The 18,375-nt window shown below is 42.3% G+C and overlaps 1 protein-coding gene across 1 annotated transcript; it reads right to left on the bottom strand.

The window, feature by feature from the left end:
• Positions 1–802: 802 nt before the first annotated feature.
• On the bottom strand, positions 803–12,079 carry LOC112459209 (tubulin-specific chaperone cofactor E-like protein). The gene is made up of 3 exons (XM_025023229.1): positions 11,677–12,079; positions 1,436–2,046; positions 803–1,301 (listed from the first exon to the last, which is right to left on the bottom strand). The coding sequence occupies exons 2-3, from the start codon at positions 2,032–2,034 to the stop codon at positions 818–820; spliced, it is 1,083 nt and encodes a 360-aa protein (XP_024878997.1). The 5' UTR covers positions 2,035–2,046; positions 11,677–12,079; the 3' UTR covers positions 803–817.
• Between the last annotated feature and the right edge of the window lie 6,296 nt (positions 12,080–18,375).

Raw genomic sequence — 18,375 nt, 5'->3', positions numbered from 1 at the left:
AGTTTATTTAGTTCCGGTTCTCACACATGAAACAACAAGGTTCCTTTTGAACACAAACAGCGAGTTTTGTTTATTTCACATTCGTCTATTAATATCAAATTCTCTTAACACGACCGTGTTTGGAAGTGCCAATATAGGGAGTGCTTGCAGAGAGTTTATTGATTCCAAGAACTTGTTTTCGAAGCGCACGTGACATTAATCTATGAGCATATGCTTGTTTGAGCATGTGCCAAGATTCAATTGCTGCGTGTCCACGCGAAAAGATCTCTTACACTAAGGGACACATCATTTCTCACGTAATACTAACGGCTGTGGCAGTTTTGAGATGCGAGGGATTAAACACGTGTCTCTAATCTATATATCGTCAAGTGTGCTCAGACTTTATACTTTGATGCACTTTGAGAATGAAAATAGCCATTGATTTCAGAATGGTACACTCGTATCGTATTTCGTATCTTGATCTTTCATGGGATAAATTTACTCTACGTCGCAGTAACGAATATTATTCCCACGTATAGCAAATAACTAATTCCAATTATTGCTTGTGGTGTCATTGTCTCTTTTGTTGATTCCTATCTCCCCGAGATTTTTCTTGTACTTTACATTTTAAAAAATGTGTCGCACAGGCGATGCAAAGATTTAAGTATCCACTTTAAGTATCCTTTTAAGTAATATTTTTATTTAATACATATCTATCCATTTTTAATTAATATTATACATTTAGAAGAAATAAGAAGTCTATTGTTCATATTAAGCATGAAATCGATTCCGACTCGTTATCCTTCTTTAATCGAGTCACGTGCGAAATCAAGATGCGTCAATCAAAATATTTTCTGACGACGAACGTAATGCAAGACTCTTCGATTTTCGATCGTCGAGGAGATTGAAAACCACTCACCTCGAAAAGCGGGCAGCCTTGGATCCTGAGCGACTTCAGCGCGGGAAACCTGGCGAGCCTTTCGACCTCGTCCCAAGCCGATAGCAGGGTACCGTTCACGTTTAAGAACCTGAGCATTCTGAAGGGATCGTGGGGCGACTTGATGGTTGTCCCATTGGATTCCGACTTCGACTCAGATCTTTCGTAGTTGACCTTGCTCTCAAATATCCTATTTCCTTTATCGTCCGTCGACGAGGTATGTTCATCCGCGTCTAAGTGATTCATGTTTTCGTTATCCTGCCCGTGACCTTCTTCTTTCGTTCGGCGGCCATCCTCGCTTGGCAAATTCCGATTTTCTTCCAAACCAAGCGATCTGATCGGGCACTCGGCGAGGACAAGGCTCTTCAGGTTTGGAAATAGATACCTGGAGAAGCGTACAGCGCCCAATGACAAATCTTTCGGAATAACAACTTATCAAACAAATTTTATTTTACATTACTAAAGAAACTGATCGATTTTCTAATTATTAGCATTAAAACGATATCACGTGAGACTCACCCTAGCTTCGAGATCTCGTTCCAAACTTCCACCGGATTGCCGGTGAAGTGTAATTTCTTCAGCGCCGGATTCGCGTTCTCCGGCTTTTGATAATCCAGGTCCACCGTTTTGTACTCGTTCAAGGACAAGTGAAGTTCCTCCAGATTGCGCAAGTGCCGTACCAGTCCCTGCACCGTCGACCAGGACACCCTCGTGCCATTGAGCACGAGATTCCTCAGAAGATCGTAGTTACCATGCTTGATCTCCAGCACCTCCGCGAGGCAGTTGAAGCTCAAGTTCACGAACTTGATCTTGGGCATGTGCTGCAGGATGTCGAATACCTCCGTCCATTGCGACAGCTTATTCTGCGCCAGGTCAAGCTCCTCGACGTTCTTGCACTTGCTGCGAAGCTTCTCGGCGTCGTTGCCCGCCGACTCGATGTCGCAGTCCTGGAGCACCAATAGCGCCGGCACCGTGTGTCGTGGGGATTTCTTGGGGATGAAGATGCTCACCGACAGGGCGGCTTTGGGCGAGCCAGACTCCGCTTCATCGTCCGTCAATGAGCAGTCCGTCGTTGAGCTGCCGTACTTAAGCTCTAATGCTTCCAGCAACGACGGCATGTTTACTGCATTCTGGAACATTACGAGAAGCTTATTTATCCGGAATAATAATTTCTGCGATAAATTCTTTGCAGTGATTTAAAGGCTGCTTTTATCAGCATCATTATTATTAAATCGATTATTATTTTTCGCCTCCAATAAATTGCAGGAGCATTATTTTCGAATAATTTTTACGGAAGATCGGGACGGTCATTTAAAGAGTAGAAGATCGTACGGAGATTTCTGCCTGAAAATAAATTCAGTTTCTTAGGATGGCCATGGAAATACAAATGCAAGTAAATGTCCACCCTGTCGGCCAAATAACACAAAGCAGCGTCGCTAACCGCGGGAATAGAAAAGGAAGGAAAAGGGAGAAGGAAAAACCTCCGCGAGCCGGTCATCCTCGAGACATGTAGAATCTGGTCTCGCCATATCCGCTAAGGTCACGCCATTGTCTTTTTGCGCAGCGGCCAAGAACCAGTACCGGTTCTCTCTAGCAGCCGACAAAACGATTCTTCGCGATCGCGTCTCGGCTCGGCTCGCCCACGCGCGTGCCAAGCATTCAGAGACAACCTGTCCTGTCGACGAGCCTATGTTGACTGAGAAAAATTCCCCCTGACGAAAAGTTAACGATTATTATTGTTGCGCCTGCATGAAAGAGGAGAAAGAGATATTTCGATATACGCTGGAAGTTGAGTTCGACTTGGATGTACAATCCCCGAGCAGATAGTTGATTCAGGATTGTAAATCTGTCCTGGGACCCTTTTTAGAAATCGAGATGTAATATAAGGAACGAACCGAACGAATAAACTAGAGAACTTTCTTTCCGAAGAGGTACTCTATGGCGTATAACAATTCTCCCGAAACTAATTCTATATCATTATCATTAAATAATCGTAGAGCTCTCTTGAGTGTCATTTCAAGTCTCGCAGTCCCATCCGCAGCGTTTACCTAATATCGCGTTATAGAAAAGGTTTACGACGACTTTCCACTTATCGTTATAATATCGCGATTTCTCGAACGCGGTGATGATAGGTGTACGACAACGTAGTTCGGACGGGCTTTCCGATCTATTACGGTTATTAATGCATAGTCGGATTGCCACGTCTTCACGATCGGCGATAAACGTCTTTCTACGCGCGCTATATACGGCGACTCGGTCGTTCTTCACTAGATATGCAATGACGACCGCCATTCGATCATCTTCCACGTGTTGCAACGCCATACATATCTGGACTCTAATGTACGCGATTAAAGGTATTCCCGTTATTATCAGGGGATCTCGAGGTGACTTTTGCATTTCTATTCGCGAAAGTATAACGACCGAGTGTCTGACACGATTTGGAGATATCTAGATCTGTTCTCGAGCTGTTCGTCGACACAGGAACGAGATGTTTTCCTTATTATATATCGCTGCATCGTTTGTATATATATATCCGATACCTCCGCCACAAAATTCTGATAAAATATAATGATGATAGATTGACGTAATAGATCGACGACTCGTGAGATTACGAGCTCGCTCGCAAAACGGAAGACTGTTAGGTTAGTTTGGCGAGAGTCGTGTAACACGTAAGGAGCCATTCTCGTCTTTTTGCTGGACACACGCCAAATTGCATTTACATAAGAAAGACATTACGATACATCGCGTCCTACTAATTTGCCGTTTCATACAAGTCGTTGGGGCTAAAGTAATTTTCGTATTATAATTCATGCAAATCTACGACCTACATAAATAATTCATCGTTGTACAATGTATGATGAAACGTTGACTTCTATTATTCCGGAAGGTCTTATTCAGCTTGAGCTCGCGCGGCTAAAATCGTCGTCCGCGAGGAAAAGAAAGCATTTGTATGAAATAAAAGGCCAATACGTTTAACGAGAAGAAAAGAAAGGAGAGTAGCGAGACGAGAAACTTTTTCGAAACAATATAGATGTCATATACGAATGAAACGAAAGCCGCAGTGCTCGTTCACCATCTCGCCGGAAATTCGGACACGCTTCTTTACGCGCGGCCCAACACGCGCGGCTGGAGCGGTACAAAACCAGGCGGGTGTGTACGTCACGTCAGATCGCGAGGAGTTAATTCGGGACGAGCTAGTTTCGATCCGCGCGGCGATCCCCGTGAAGTCGAAGGCGCGAACGGCGGCGTCCGTTGATCGACGTCGAGCGGACGGCTGCATGTGCCCGCTCGGATCGAATAAAGACGTGACTGGCCTAGAAGCAGCAAATTGGTCTAACCGCGTCTAACCGCGGTTACTCTCCGCGCTTCCCCTGAGCGTAATAGCGGCGATATCGGTTCAACGGCCATGCGAAATTAACTTTCTCCGCTCCGCGCGGCTTCGCGAGCGCGTCCAAGAAAGAGACCAGAACGAGAAGGAAAGAGAGAGAGAAAGGAGAGGGTCTCTAGCAAGACCCCGTGCATTGCACCGCGTTACGGGCGCATTGGAGTCGTGACGGAGGCGCGCGTTGCTCTATCACAACGGGATACCGGGAGTCGCGAAAGTCCGCAACGGTCAGTGGACACGTCTCTGAGGATTGCCTGGTTTCTGTCGTGAAGCGAGTCCGCCGCCGAGAAACGCGTATACAACACCGACGCGTTTGTTCGCGAATTACGATCTTGCGCACGCGATGATAAACGTATATATACAATATATCTACGCAATCAGAATCAATTTATTCCCTGTCGAGAACGCAAGTATGATCGCGAAAAAATCTCGCATGAAATTAATTTCAATGCGCAGCACTTTACAAGCGCTTTAACGTAAACGACGAAAGGATAAGAACTCGTGAGGATTTTTAAATTGTAATTGCCACATGTGAGAATAATTTACACGCGATAACGATTGCGTATTTCCTAGAGCGTTTATTATTGCTTAATCGTGGCGCTTTTAGATTCGCCCGTGAAATCACGCTGCTTACAAATCGCGCGCACATCCGCGACCGGCAACAAAATAGAAAAGCAAGAGTGAAACGCCGCATGCGTGGCTCTAAACACAGCCTTTTACGATTTACGGAAGCCGCCGCAAGTGGGATATGGATTGTACGAGCCAAGATTCACTCTCTACAGTTTGTGTAATTTCACGCTGGACGCAGATGTGTTTCGATTCATGAGATAGGGGGCATTTTGTTATGACCGCCGAAAGCGGAGTCCGAGCTCCGAGCAATTGTGAGATTCAGGCTGGAATTTATGTGGGACGCAGATTCGCAAACTACAATTTCACACACATGTACATGAAACGTTAATAAAAAGCATATATCTAAATTTATATATATATATCGTTTTTATACGACTCTCGTGGACGAGAACAATACAAAATAAAAGACTTTAAATGTACGTTAATCATCAGGCATTAATAATTAAACACGTGGCCTGATGATTAACGTGGCCTGACTCTTGCAGAAATAATAGAATACTTAAATTAATTATGTCTCTATTTGAAAAAATTAGAAATACCAGATAAATATGACGGACTGCAATAAAAACGGCTTATCTTATATTGAAAGATTCATACCTAATTCATACACGGTAAAACCTTTAAAATTTAAAAACAACCGAGAGATTGAATGCAAGAGGCTTCGGTGAACATATATATATATATACTTTCGCATCTAGATATTTTTCCAGTTAGTTTTATCCTGGCGGAAGAATTAAACGAGCCAGGCAAAATGATAATTGCGCGAAGAGAAAACCGCGAGCAGGACATTGATAGGCACATAGTAGTTACAACGTATGCAACGTTTGCGAGCGGCAGACTGGCAATCAGCTGAGTCGCGAGGCTTGAACGGTATCAAGTGAACCTACTACAGCTGTCCCGTTCTCTCTCTCGCGCGCGCGGTGGCCACGCGTAACGTAACGCTAAATATACGACTAGTGTGATGACGGTTACGAAATATGTCAGCGAGAATCGTCGGCGCAGTGGGTCAGTCGGGTTGCGTTTGCATGGTGCGTGAGCGCCGGAAAAGACGCGCGGCTGACCTTCTCCGTGATATTCCCCTCGTAAGCCTCGAAAGAGATAAAGCGCGAGGACAATTTCTAAAAAAGCCCGATTGAGATAGTCCTAAAAATCTCAAGTAATCCATCGCACACAATATTGCCGCGTGAATTAATTTCCCCGAAACAAGAGCGAGCAAATTGCAAAACCGCCTGGGCGTAGAACGATTAAGCTAGATTTATCTTTCGACCCTCTTTCGCGCTAAGTACCATACTCCAGAGATCTTAGGGTCGGCGTGAAAGCGCGAAATAAATTTAAATCCGCGATCGACGACACGATAAACTCTCAAAATTTAAAAACGGAACCGAGGTTGAAGAGGCTTCAATAAATATACATATATATTTTCGTATTTAAATTTTGTTGTACCCAATCCGTTACGCAGAATTCATCTCTAAGAACCAGCTGTTGGTTCCAACTGCGTTGTATCTAACAGAGAATACAAAGTGTCATTGTGCAAAATGCAAACAATGCAGTAAAACAACTCAATTAGTTGCTTGCGAGACATTCGTATGTGCAAAAAAGATCTGTTCGTAAAAAAAAAAAGAAAAAACAGAGAGAGAGAGAGAAAGAGAGAGAGACAGACAGAGCGATGATGTATATGCCATCGCTAACATTGCAGGGCACAATAAACATTGTGTCGCCTCCTCTCCTTCCCACCCCTCTTCTCCTTTTGTCTTCCGAGGGGACGCTGCATCGCGGAAATGAAACAACGGATTAGGTAAGCGAGGGAGCTTTGACGCAGCGCGCGTCGTGTCCTTTCACCGGTCGCGAAATGAGAGCTAAAAGCGCGAAACGCGTCGGAGCGGAACGCCACTTTTCCGCCTCGGCGTCTGAAAACATTGACGAAAGTCCGGCCTGCTCCTCTGCTGCGCAAATTGCGAGCCGAGACTGCCGAGAGCTCGCGGAATATTACTCGCTTCCTCAAGGTTGCCCGTGCGGCGTGCGCTCTGCTCGCGCGACCCGAGCCGAGACTCGAGAGCGCATTGTGTGAATGCACGTACCAGTATACCTATATATCTCTCCTGCCTTTGCCCGCCTCTGTCTGCACCTTTGTTGCATCAGGCCTGATCAGGCCGTGCGGAACGCGAACTCTGTGAAGTCGCTGTCGCTCGCAATTCGATCAGCGAGAGAACGTAGATATCTTTTGTGCGACACGTATAACTGTTGAAGTTTTGTTAAATGCGCAGCTTAAAAAGCGGCACGATACAGAGTTCCGGAGGACACCGATAAGTTTCACGTTTCTTATCATTCGTAGGCTGCGTTCCGATATTCACTGTCGTCAGTACTGAAAATCTATATAGTGTACGTTACGTAAACTATAGATTTTCAGTACTTGCAGTGAATATCGGAACGCAGCCATATTCCGTTGTTACGTCGCGCGAAGATAACGGAATGTCTCTTCTATAATATTTGAATGGACACACAAACCTATCAATGCAAGTAAAAATAATAAATTTATTCGTGGATCTCTGAGGTAAAATTTTTCTGGAGTCTGCAACACACGACACAGCTGCCATTATCAGAATAATCGATAAGTGGTATCTTCGATCGCGCTTGCCTCGCTTGCCATATAATCAACTTCGGAAGCATCCCGTACACAATTAGACGATGTGCTCTCAGTGCTCTTTCTCTTGGTTCCTTTCTCGACTCCTAAAAACACCTCGCATCGGCGCGCGGAAATTAAATCGATGTGTATAAGAAAGCGGCGCCGAGACGAGAAAGAGATATATACAGAGCGTCATGGAGAAGATCACAAAGAGAAAGAGCGCGATTTTTCAACGATAGATCCCCCGATAGATGCAAATTCCACTTCTTTTCGTGAAAAAGTCGAATTTAATCCTCGGCCCACAGCCTGTTAATTTTTAAAGCACGCGGGATCAAAGCCTGTTCACGATCCGACATTTGCAGAACAATCGTGCCACGCTGAAGTGCTGCGCAGTAGTTCTGGAACACCTGGTGTATACCGGATGGACCGTTCACTGGAACGCTATACATCGTGGCGGACTTCTCCTTTTTGAGCTCGGCTAGAGCTGCGCGTTTTAACGGCAGCTTACTGCTGTGTTGCAGATCAAACGTTGGCCTTTATGCGGGCGTTACGCGCGACAGCCACGACGGCGATTGCGGTCAACCGTGTATATACGTCAGATATATGTGTTACAATCGCAAACACGTTACAAATGAAATTTTATCAAATGAGCGCAAATTGAAGTTCTCCGCTATCTTTGCATCGAGATAACCAAATCGTTGCGTTTCACCACGAAACGCAAAAACAATCGGATGTTTTATCGGTGCCAGTGAAGTATTTAGCAACAAATATTGCGCCGTGATTGCGTATTAATTCTCCGATAATTAGTCCTGCCCGATGACTCAGTGCTCTTATCGTTCTTGTTTTCACTTATCTACGTTGCCCGATGCCAGATTTCAATTTCACTGCATTCGACGTACCTGTGTACGGCGTTAGAAACAAATGGCGCTTTCGGCCTAAGGCGGAATCCACTTTCTTTACCTCGCGAGGAGCAACACAGGAAGTTTCGAATATTCATCCGGCAGAAAATCTTACGGAGTCACGCTATCGTAAGCGGAAAATCAGTATATCAGCGGGCAAGATTTCTTCAACGCTCGCTAACGAGAGTATTCGTTCTGGCTGCACCAAATCCGCGATTTGCTCGAAGATCTCTGCGGCTCGTTTTGCCGATGAAATAAAACTGACGATATTTTATTGAGAGGATTCAACATTCCACGTATTATTAATGATCACCGTAATATGTTTTTCACAAGTACATTACTGATTTCGACTTTTTTCGTATTAAAGGAAAGGTTTCTTGTAAAAATGAGGATTGCAGGAGTCAGACGCGTCGAAAACGTTATCAGGAACCTCGTTGATGTCTATAGCAATGATCGATGACGCGATATCACGATGCAGCTACCTACATCTTGCTACTTTTACTATGGCAATCGAATATGAATATCTTCGTAAATTTTACACTATTATTCCAAACGACTTTATTATGCATCCGCGTCTCTCTCTCTTTTTCTCTCTCTCTCGTTTACATAATATCTCCCCAACTGAAACTGTGTGCAAAAAACTGTTTAATGCGCCGCGAGGATAGACTTCGTTGCACAAGGGCATTAAATCATCGCGAATGAAAGGACTGCTGTCAATGGAACGTGAAACTGATTAGATCTCAAACGCGTCTTAAAGCGCAACTCTATACGCGTTTCGAAACGATGTGCCGTAAATGTCAGAATAATTTGCAAATTATCACAAATTATCACACTTCAGCGATATTCCGCGGTATTCCGCATTAAAATGCGCTCTCCAAAAAATTTGCAGATTTTACATTCTGTATAACTTTCACCTTTTTTGATTTTGTAATTTAATTTGAAATAAGGAATACCACATTGTATACGACGACCGAGTATTCTCATTGTGCAACAGGAAGGGAGAAAATGTGGGAAATTCTGTTTTTCCTTATTCTTATCCGTGACTTATCTCGCTATTGCCGATATCGCAATAAATTCAATGCTAATTGCCCCTCTCGATTAAAATATACAGTGTCCATCAATCTTTAAGACGCATCGGAACCGAGTTGCGCGAAATCTGTAATTAAGCGTGAATTATTCCTTTCCCATTTCGACCTTGTAATCTTTCGGTTGCCAAGGTTGCGTAGGAGTATGCATTCTTTGTCTCCTCCTTCTTTATCTCGTGGAAGTGCAATCGTAGAATTTGTTAAACGATTAAACGAGGCGGTCCTAAGCTGACGCGTTGGAATCCGATTACGCAATTGACGATCGAGCGCAAAGAGACGTCTTTGCCAGTAAACGATTTCGCTGAAAGTTGCGTAAGCCGCTAGAATACAATGACACGAATACGAATGAAGACCGACACAAGCTCCAATGTTATCTATCTGGAACATTTCTCAAATTATATATAAACTATTAATGTTATAAACTACTAATGTGACTATTAAAGTTACGAGCTATTACATAAATTATATATATTTCAGCCGCAGTCGTAGGCGTCTACTTTCTACTTCGTTTAAATATTATGCAACATGTACCGCGGAGTTTTGCTCACAGTGAACGATCCTAGTAATAATTAAGTCGCTTTGGAAATATAATTTCCGGCGTTTAATGATAAAAACGCCGAATTAATCGCGTAACACGAGATTGACGATAATTTACGAAAATTTTACACGCGAACGGAGGAATCTCAGTCTTCTGGACAAAAAGGAAGAAGAAAAAAGAGAAGGGTATTCGGTTTTAAAATGAATGAAAGTTAACGGAAAGGTGGTTTCTCCGTTGCAATCATAAACGAAAATAGTGCAATCGATTTACAGTCCAGCAATAGCCGAGCCCATTGCAAAACAGGAGGATTGGGATATAAAACGTAGATATAAGAAGCAGAAATCGACCATGCACGACGTGTTTTTGTGTTCTCTCTTTTCTCTTACACATATATATAGATATATATATCTTTAATAGTTTAATATATCACCGAGAGGATGGATATAAAGGATAAAAAGCTACAATATTCACGTTTCGCGGTCAGGAAGGTCTTGCAATGTCATTTATATTGCGACAAATTTAAAAATTCGTTATAAGGTATACGAGGCAAAAACGCAGTTGTTTATTCTTTCGTAAAAATAATTTAGCTATCGCAAAAGATAATTACAGAAATTTTGCGCGACTCTGAAATCATGGAGGAATGATCAAATTGCATTATGCGGCACCACGTTGTTCTTTTTTTCTAAGCTGCATTCTCATTAGGCATCTATACCTGCGTTTTACAATAAGAAAAAACCGAGTGCCTTGCTCCTACGGCTTACGGGATAATAATCGTACAATAATAATTATATAATGTAACAATTGCACGACAGGTTTCGTTGTCATTGTTCCACCGTCAGCCGTCGTGAAAAAAAAAAGGCGACGACAGACGTTGATACTAACTGAATCACCCTGTAGAACAACGTGAGTTGCACGTCGCTTCCCGGCGGCATCTTGCAATTAGATCTAATTGTCGATACCGCTCGACGGATGTGTAATCAGCGAAGAGCCGATATTATAGCTCTTTCCTACAGTAAACCAAGCGGCTACGATTTACGTCGCCACCGTTCGACGATGACGCGCGAGTACGAGGAACGAGCCCCACCGGGGAGGGGATCCCACGCAGAAACCCGCGCGGATCTTATCTATTACCCATTACACATGCGTCGCACGGTATCGGCGATTGAAGCCATAATCCATATCGTCCGATATCTTTGGTTTGTCGAAAAAAAAAAAAAATCTGGGCACGCGCATCGTCCCCGCGTTGTTCGCGGCCACGTTGATGGTTGCTGTCTAAATACGAACGCGACGAATAACGCGACATCGGCCGCGTTGCGTGTCGACTGTCGAGCGTGAGCGTAACGAGCGACGAGCGACGCGCGCGGTCGAGCGCACCGCTTCCGTATGGCGCAGGGCGCGAGCGCGGAAGTCTCTCCCGTCGCCCGACGGGGAGATACATAGGAGTAATCCCTCGAAAGGGTTGTTGTAAAAATCCGACGAAACGTCGAACGCGTCTCGAGAATCGTGTCAAGGACCAGGCGGGCGGGCACGGGCGGGTGGGAAAAACCGAGCGTCCGCTTGGCCCTGGCGACGCCAACGTCGCTTATTTATTTTTACTCACTGTTTGCGCGCCGCCCTTCGGACCTCGGGCCGCCGCTCCGCGTTCGCCGTGGTCGGTGCGCCGCGGTGGCCGCGGTTGCCGTCGGAGTATATAGTCGCACACTCTCCGAGGACTTTATTTCCCTCGCATGCGGCCCAATGCGGCGGAGCCAGGCGAGCTGAGACGATCTACCCGCGGGTCGCGTCGTATCGCGTCGCGTCGCGTCAGCGACTTCACCACGGCCACGGCGTCGCGCGGGCTCGAAGCTCGAACGTGCGTCGTCGTCGTCGTTGTTGTCGTCGTCGATCTTTCGAGCGGAGAACGAGTGGCGTCGCGCGCGAACGCGCCGTTCGCCATCCAGCGTTGAACTGGCTCCTTTGTTTAGTAAACAGAAACAGCTGAGCGGCCGACGGTGGTGGTGGAGGCGGCGGTGATGGTGGCGGCCGCGCGGCGGGACCACGGTACTCGCCCCGCTCGCCCGTACCGTACATTATCGACCGCATCACGCGTGCGCGATGCCCGCGACCGCGGTCACGTGGTCACGTGGTCCCGCCGCTGGCTGGAGAACGGTCGTGGTCGTCGTCGTCGCGGTACTTCCGCGGCCGACGATCCGCGCCCGGCCGCGAACAATCGCCTTTTAGATCGGCAACGAAACATCGGGCTTTTCTTGCGCATTTTCACGAGAAGTTCTGGATATTTTATAGACTTCATAATAATGAATGCATTTTAATTTGTGCATGTTAATTGATGCATGTTAATTTAACTGAACCAATGGAGTTAAAATAATACCATTTTGTGTTGAAATAATAAATTTAGACACACATGGTAGTTAAAAATAAAAAGAGTTATTTAACTTGAGGTATTGCAATTGATTTAAATTCCTTTAATATTTAACAGCGATCGATAAGATTCTAAAAATCTTATTTCTTCAATATTATATAATACTCTAGAGAGTCTAGAGAATACGTATTTATGTTTCTGATGGAGACACAAATGGAGTAATTTGCGGGCGCTTGAATCGCGCGTTAACGCGCGTGCGATAATGAAAACAAAACACATGACCCTCAAAACCTAGCAAAACCTCAATTTCACGAATGTCAAAATAGACCAGCTTGAACATACGTGGAACGCATATACGCGCGTACGATAAAATTTACATTTTGCGAAAATGGCAAGAAAGAATACGCTGCGACACGTGCAGCAAATTTAAAATTCAGGGTGCGCAAAAGGAGAGGAAGGAAAAAGGCGTGCTGAAGGAAAATAGCCACACAAGAGGTTACATAATATGTTATGCCGCAGAGAGATGTCTGCGCGAGGCGCAGCACGCTCTTATATCTCGTACTTACGGAAGTGCGAAGATTAGAAAAACGCCGCGCGCGATCGCATCCTCGAGCGCGAACAGCTGTGCTTGCCGACTATATAATTTAAACGTAAAAAAGAGACCAAAGAGTATAAAAAGGCTGTACTTTACACAAAAAATTTAGACGTTGCGTTCCCGAGGCAATGTTCATGTGATCGCCGTCGCGGGGAAAGCGAACAATTAGCGTTGGCATGGAGATTTTCTATTAAATATTTCTGGTGTTTTATCTGTAATCATTATACCGATAACATAGAATATGCCATCTATATCTCTTTTATTACATTTTTTTTTTAATCATAATTCGTAACAACCACATCTTTTCGTACCATCTACCGTCTTATTAAAGATTAGTGATTACCTATTAGGGATTGAGTAACTTCAAAACTCTCGCGTTATCTACTTGCTCTCTAACATAAGAAAACTAAACAGACATAGGCAACATAATTGCAATGGAAGGCTGCAGCGCAATCGTAAGATCGTGAATGTTACTCGGAAAATATAATTTCGCGACTTACTTTTCATTCCTTAAACAATATTATATTATTTATCGATACATAGAATTTATCGTCCGTACCGTTTGCTAACAGTGCTACATTTTTTTTGTCTTTGTTTTCAAAAATGGTCTGGTGCGCGCATTCTCTCTCTCTCTCTCTCTCTCTCTCTCTCTCTCTCTCTCTCTCTCTCTCTCTCACACACACACACACTTGTAAATTATTAGACATGAAGAATTTCTTGAAATAATTTTATACCGTTTGTTTTGGTACTCTTTGTATACATCATATGATTATATTGGATTAATATTAGTTTATACAATTAAAGTAATAGATACACGCATAAAGTATATAATTAGGTACATTATATCATTGCACATCCATATGTGTATATATATATTTTTAATAAGTTAGTTATAGAGATTATAGAGATTCAGTACTTCTCCTTTTGTATTCGCAGGGAATTATTATTGTTGCACGCATTATATACATTATTCTATTGGTATGGCAACCGTTTTTCCGTTTTTAAAGGGCCAATATACCGTCTCGAACCGTAAAACAGATCGAGAAACCGGAACGAAAAGTCTTCGTCCACGCTCTCTACGTTATACAATAATCCACCTGTCGTTAATCTGCGTTAATTTAACGAATCATGAGCTCCATCGCGGCACGTGTGTATACACGTACAATATAGTTACACGTATTACACCGACACCACTATGAATATTATGTAGCTGCGTTATGAAACTAATTAGTTTTTCTTTGAGTGTCAAAATTATATTCGCAGCACACGCACGTCACTCAAAACGCAAGATTTATGTGAACTGTAACGTGTTGCGTGTCTTTTAATTCGTCTTGATACAAAGCTTCCCGAAATTGTTTAGTCCAAACTTTCCTTCAACGTTGGTACTTCCTCTTTAGAACTTCCTCTTTAAAACAACTATTGATATCAGAAAGCGTGCGTTCTTTCATGCCATTTTTATGTTGTCCGCTCGAATGTCAATCGCTAATTAGTTAGCTCGAATCCAGATTCTCAAAGTGAAAGTTTGACCGTTTAATTAATTTTACTCCAGATGTTTTCTAATAGAAAGTCACATCTGTATAATCGTTTCCTCCCTTCCGTAATTTGGAGATTTTATTCTAGAGAAACGTATACACACTAATTTGCTCTTCCAAACGCTCTAACGATCTTATTTAAGTTATTTCTATGTTTTTGTCTCGCGAGAAATACTGCACATTAATTAAATCAAAGGATTTTCGTAAGGAGAAGTTATATGTTTTTGATAACATTTCTCTCTCTCTCTCTCGTTGTTGCGATCGCTCTAAAAAGGCTTCCGGGTTACGGCTATAGAAACGGTGGAGATTAACGTTACATTATCAACTATACCGCGTACACTGTATTATTATGCCATGAATCTCGCGTAAAAATAAATACCCGGAGAATTGTTAGCAGCAATTGATTGCAGATCAGATTCACGTTGTTACAAACTTATATGTTGTACATAGAGATTTTTTCACACCTGCAGTAATTAACAGTAAGAAAATTTATAAGTGAGCGATTAATTGCAATATTTTGAATTATGTTCACATTGTTAACTTCTCAATCGCATTGTTTAATTACTATCCCTGCGCGATATATATATCTATACGTTATAAAAGCACACGAGGAGTGCCGGAAATTTTTCACCAGCTCCGGAAATTTGTGTATTCTTAAATTAAATCGGAGAAACATTGGTTTATACTTTCATATCGCGTTAACTTATATACATATATATTTTGCAGCTTTTAACGCAATGTTTCTCTTAATTAACCTCGAAGCTTCCGCGATAAAGGGAGGACTTTTTGAGGACAGCCACCATTTACGTACAAATCTAAAAGAAATATCCTGCGTATTATATTAAATTGGTCAAAATGCACGATGGTATGACTCGTGAGCGCGATTATATATACTTCTTGCGGCGATTTACGTATTTGCGTAGCCTCGAAGGAACACGCGTGCTGTAATTCTATAAAAAGCTCTGGATTACGATATGTAACGTAAGTTATTTATTCGATCATGTTTGGTATACATTACTATCTGCCACGACGAAATGAAGTAATACACATTCGTTTCAGCGCTTCGCTCTCGCATTGACTAACCCTGATGTCGATCAACTCTTAAATGATATCATCCGTCAGTATAACAGTCACAAGCAACGCGTAAATTACAACATATACTTATCTTAATATTTCTGTTCTACTACATCTTAACAATAGGCTGAGAACCTATCAGCCTTGAGCACATTTAGAACCTTACAGAATTCTTGGCTTGTAACAACGTGCTTCTAAAAACAATCATTTAAAAGCGATTTGGCAAAACTATTTAGCATTTTAAACACAGATAGACGCGAGAGTGATTTTGCGAGCGCTGTATGACGTGGTGTCCTCGCAATGGTAATACAAAAAGCTCTTTGCCCGAAGATTGAAAATGCAAGTGAATTAAGTCCAGTTTCGAGAAAATTTAAACCAGGAGAATTGAAACGCCTTGCTTTTCATAATCCAGATAGACGATGTGACATCGGAAAGAATCTTCTATACGATTATCATTACTTCGCGTTGGCCGTACTTTCTTTCTTCAACACTAGTAATTTTAAATTTGCTCCACTTGAAACTAGCATATACCGCGACTTGTATTTTCAGTGCTTCATTCGCTCTCGGTTTGTCGTAGCAAAATACAGTCGCGCGATAAAAAAGCGCGAACTGCAACAAAGCTTTCTCCGATGATCTCATTTAAGGGCGATCGCGTGCATATTGAAGAAGAAGCAATCCTCAAGGAGACACACGTTTTACACTCTCATCTACGTCACACACCTCCTGTCACGATACTCTGCCTTTATTTTTTTTTTCCTAAATATTACATGTCGGTCTCACAAAAAGCGTGACTAAACTTAATCTTTACAGACTTTTTTTTACCTGTACAGAACATTTCTCGATAGGGACAACGATTATATTATTACAGAGCTTAATTTCCTTTACAACTTGTTCGTTACGGTCGGATCAACAGGGTTTAGAACTATATATATATATATTGCCTACGATTCCTACTTAATTTATACGAAGATATAATAATGCTTTTTCCTCCAGGGATGGAGTAATAGATAAATAATTTTCTATTCTTCTCGATGGCCCGATCGGTATATGCATATATGACACATTTATGTATATGGCGATGGAGATAGTGATGATATAATCTCCCGCCTATTTCCAATTATTCAATGCATACATGCTAACATCGAAGCTATACTTTTTACAGAAATAGGGAGTACCATCACATTTCGCGAAACACGTGAGTTTTATACACATATCGTATCATTATAATGAGCTTTCGAGGCGTATAACGCATCGCGTATGATCGTATTAAAATATTGTAAATGAAATTAACAAGTTGCGTTATATAATGAGTCGTTTATAAAGTGTATTACTTGTAGAGACGATTTTCATAACATTCTTTATAATTGCACGTCTGGCTTTCTCACAATTTTTCTTCTTTTTGACGTAGAAAAGTTGTCGAGGAAGCAGACGCGGGCAAAATCGTAATAAACATGTGACAAGTATCGATTCTCTTTCGTTAAATGTTCAAAATCCAATTCGCATCGCTTATATAAATCTCCTCTCTCCGCATTCTTTCCCAGAGTCATTGTAAACACGCCGGAACCACGCACATAACTTATACTTATCCCATCCTAAAATCTATACATGCAACGTTTAACTGTATTTATGCTTTTTGTTTCTTTTTTTTTCTCTTTTGCTTAGATACACGAACGCCGTTCTGGATCATACGACGATAGGATTACGCATATTTTGAGATCACGAGCTGGAAACGTCACGTCTTGGCGCAAGCTTCCGTGAAGAAGAACTTGCCCAAAATCCGTTTTAGATACACCAAACTCAAGCAAACCTCGACACCGTGGCTCGAAAAGCTTTGCGCCGTTTCAAAATGCGGGGAATTTCAAAATTCCCGAGTTGAATTTGTGAGTATCTTGCGCGCATTCTCTTGAAAATTTCAGCACCGCGACGAATCGTTGTACGAACATTTCTATTTACGAAGAAATTTGTATGTTGTATGAAAAAAAATTTAAACGTTAAAATTACGTAACTTTTAGCACGTTACAAACATAGTCAAAGATATTTGACTTCATAAATGTAAAGCTTGATCTACAATGTGTTCTTTGCTTCCTGTTTTCTGTTCTTACTTCTTTGCGACTTATCTCGTATTTTGCAATTCCGTCGCGTAACGTGATGTTTCTTGTCTCTTCTGAAGTACGTCAATTTTTATCTTGGGCGACAGAGAACGAAAAACATCTCATTACGCGACGGAATTGCGAAATACGAGAGTCGCAAAAAGGTAAGAGCAGAAAACAGAAAGCAAAGAACACATTGTAGATCAGGCTTAACACGTACAAAAAACATTTGGTAAAATATGTTGCTGCTGTTTTTTTATACACTTATGTTTTCATTATTTTAGAAAACTATCCTGTCCACTTGTTCAAAATAATAATAGTAATAATTCATTTCAATCAAATCAGTTTCCGCTAAACAGAAGGGCGATTCTATGATAGATTTTTAAAAGACTGACTTACGTCGCCGAAGATCAGAGTAGCAATTAATAATAATTGGCGCGCTTAATCTATCTTTGGTTGGTCACCATTGTCATTATTGACGCTTAAAATCGATCCCTAATCTAGCTTATTAACTAACGTATGATCGACGACAAATTCGTCCGTGTCATACGATTGCCTTAACAGCTAGGGACTAGAAGAACTCTTTGACATTGGAACCTGACCTTTTTCGCAGGATTTGAAAATGCGTCAACGAAAAATTTAAAACACA

Source organism: Temnothorax curvispinosus, unplaced genomic scaffold (assembly GCF_003070985.1).
Source record: "Temnothorax curvispinosus isolate PA1 unplaced genomic scaffold, ASM307098v1 QBEX01009637.1, whole genome shotgun sequence".
In the NCBI taxonomy this organism is placed as follows: domain Eukaryota; kingdom Metazoa; phylum Arthropoda; class Insecta; order Hymenoptera; family Formicidae; genus Temnothorax; species Temnothorax curvispinosus.
This window is presented reverse-complemented; position numbering and strand designations above follow the sequence as displayed.

Excerpts from the sequence above, each read along its gene's own strand:
- LOC112459209 (XM_025023229.1), bottom strand. The coding sequence starts at position 2,034 with ATGCCGTCGTTGCTGGAAGCATTAGAGCTTAAGTACGGCAGCTCAACG. Across the intron at positions 1,302-1,435 it reads AACGAGATCTCGAAGCTAGG|GTATCTATTTCCAAACCTGA; the intron begins GTGAGTCTCACG and ends ACGCTTCTCCAG.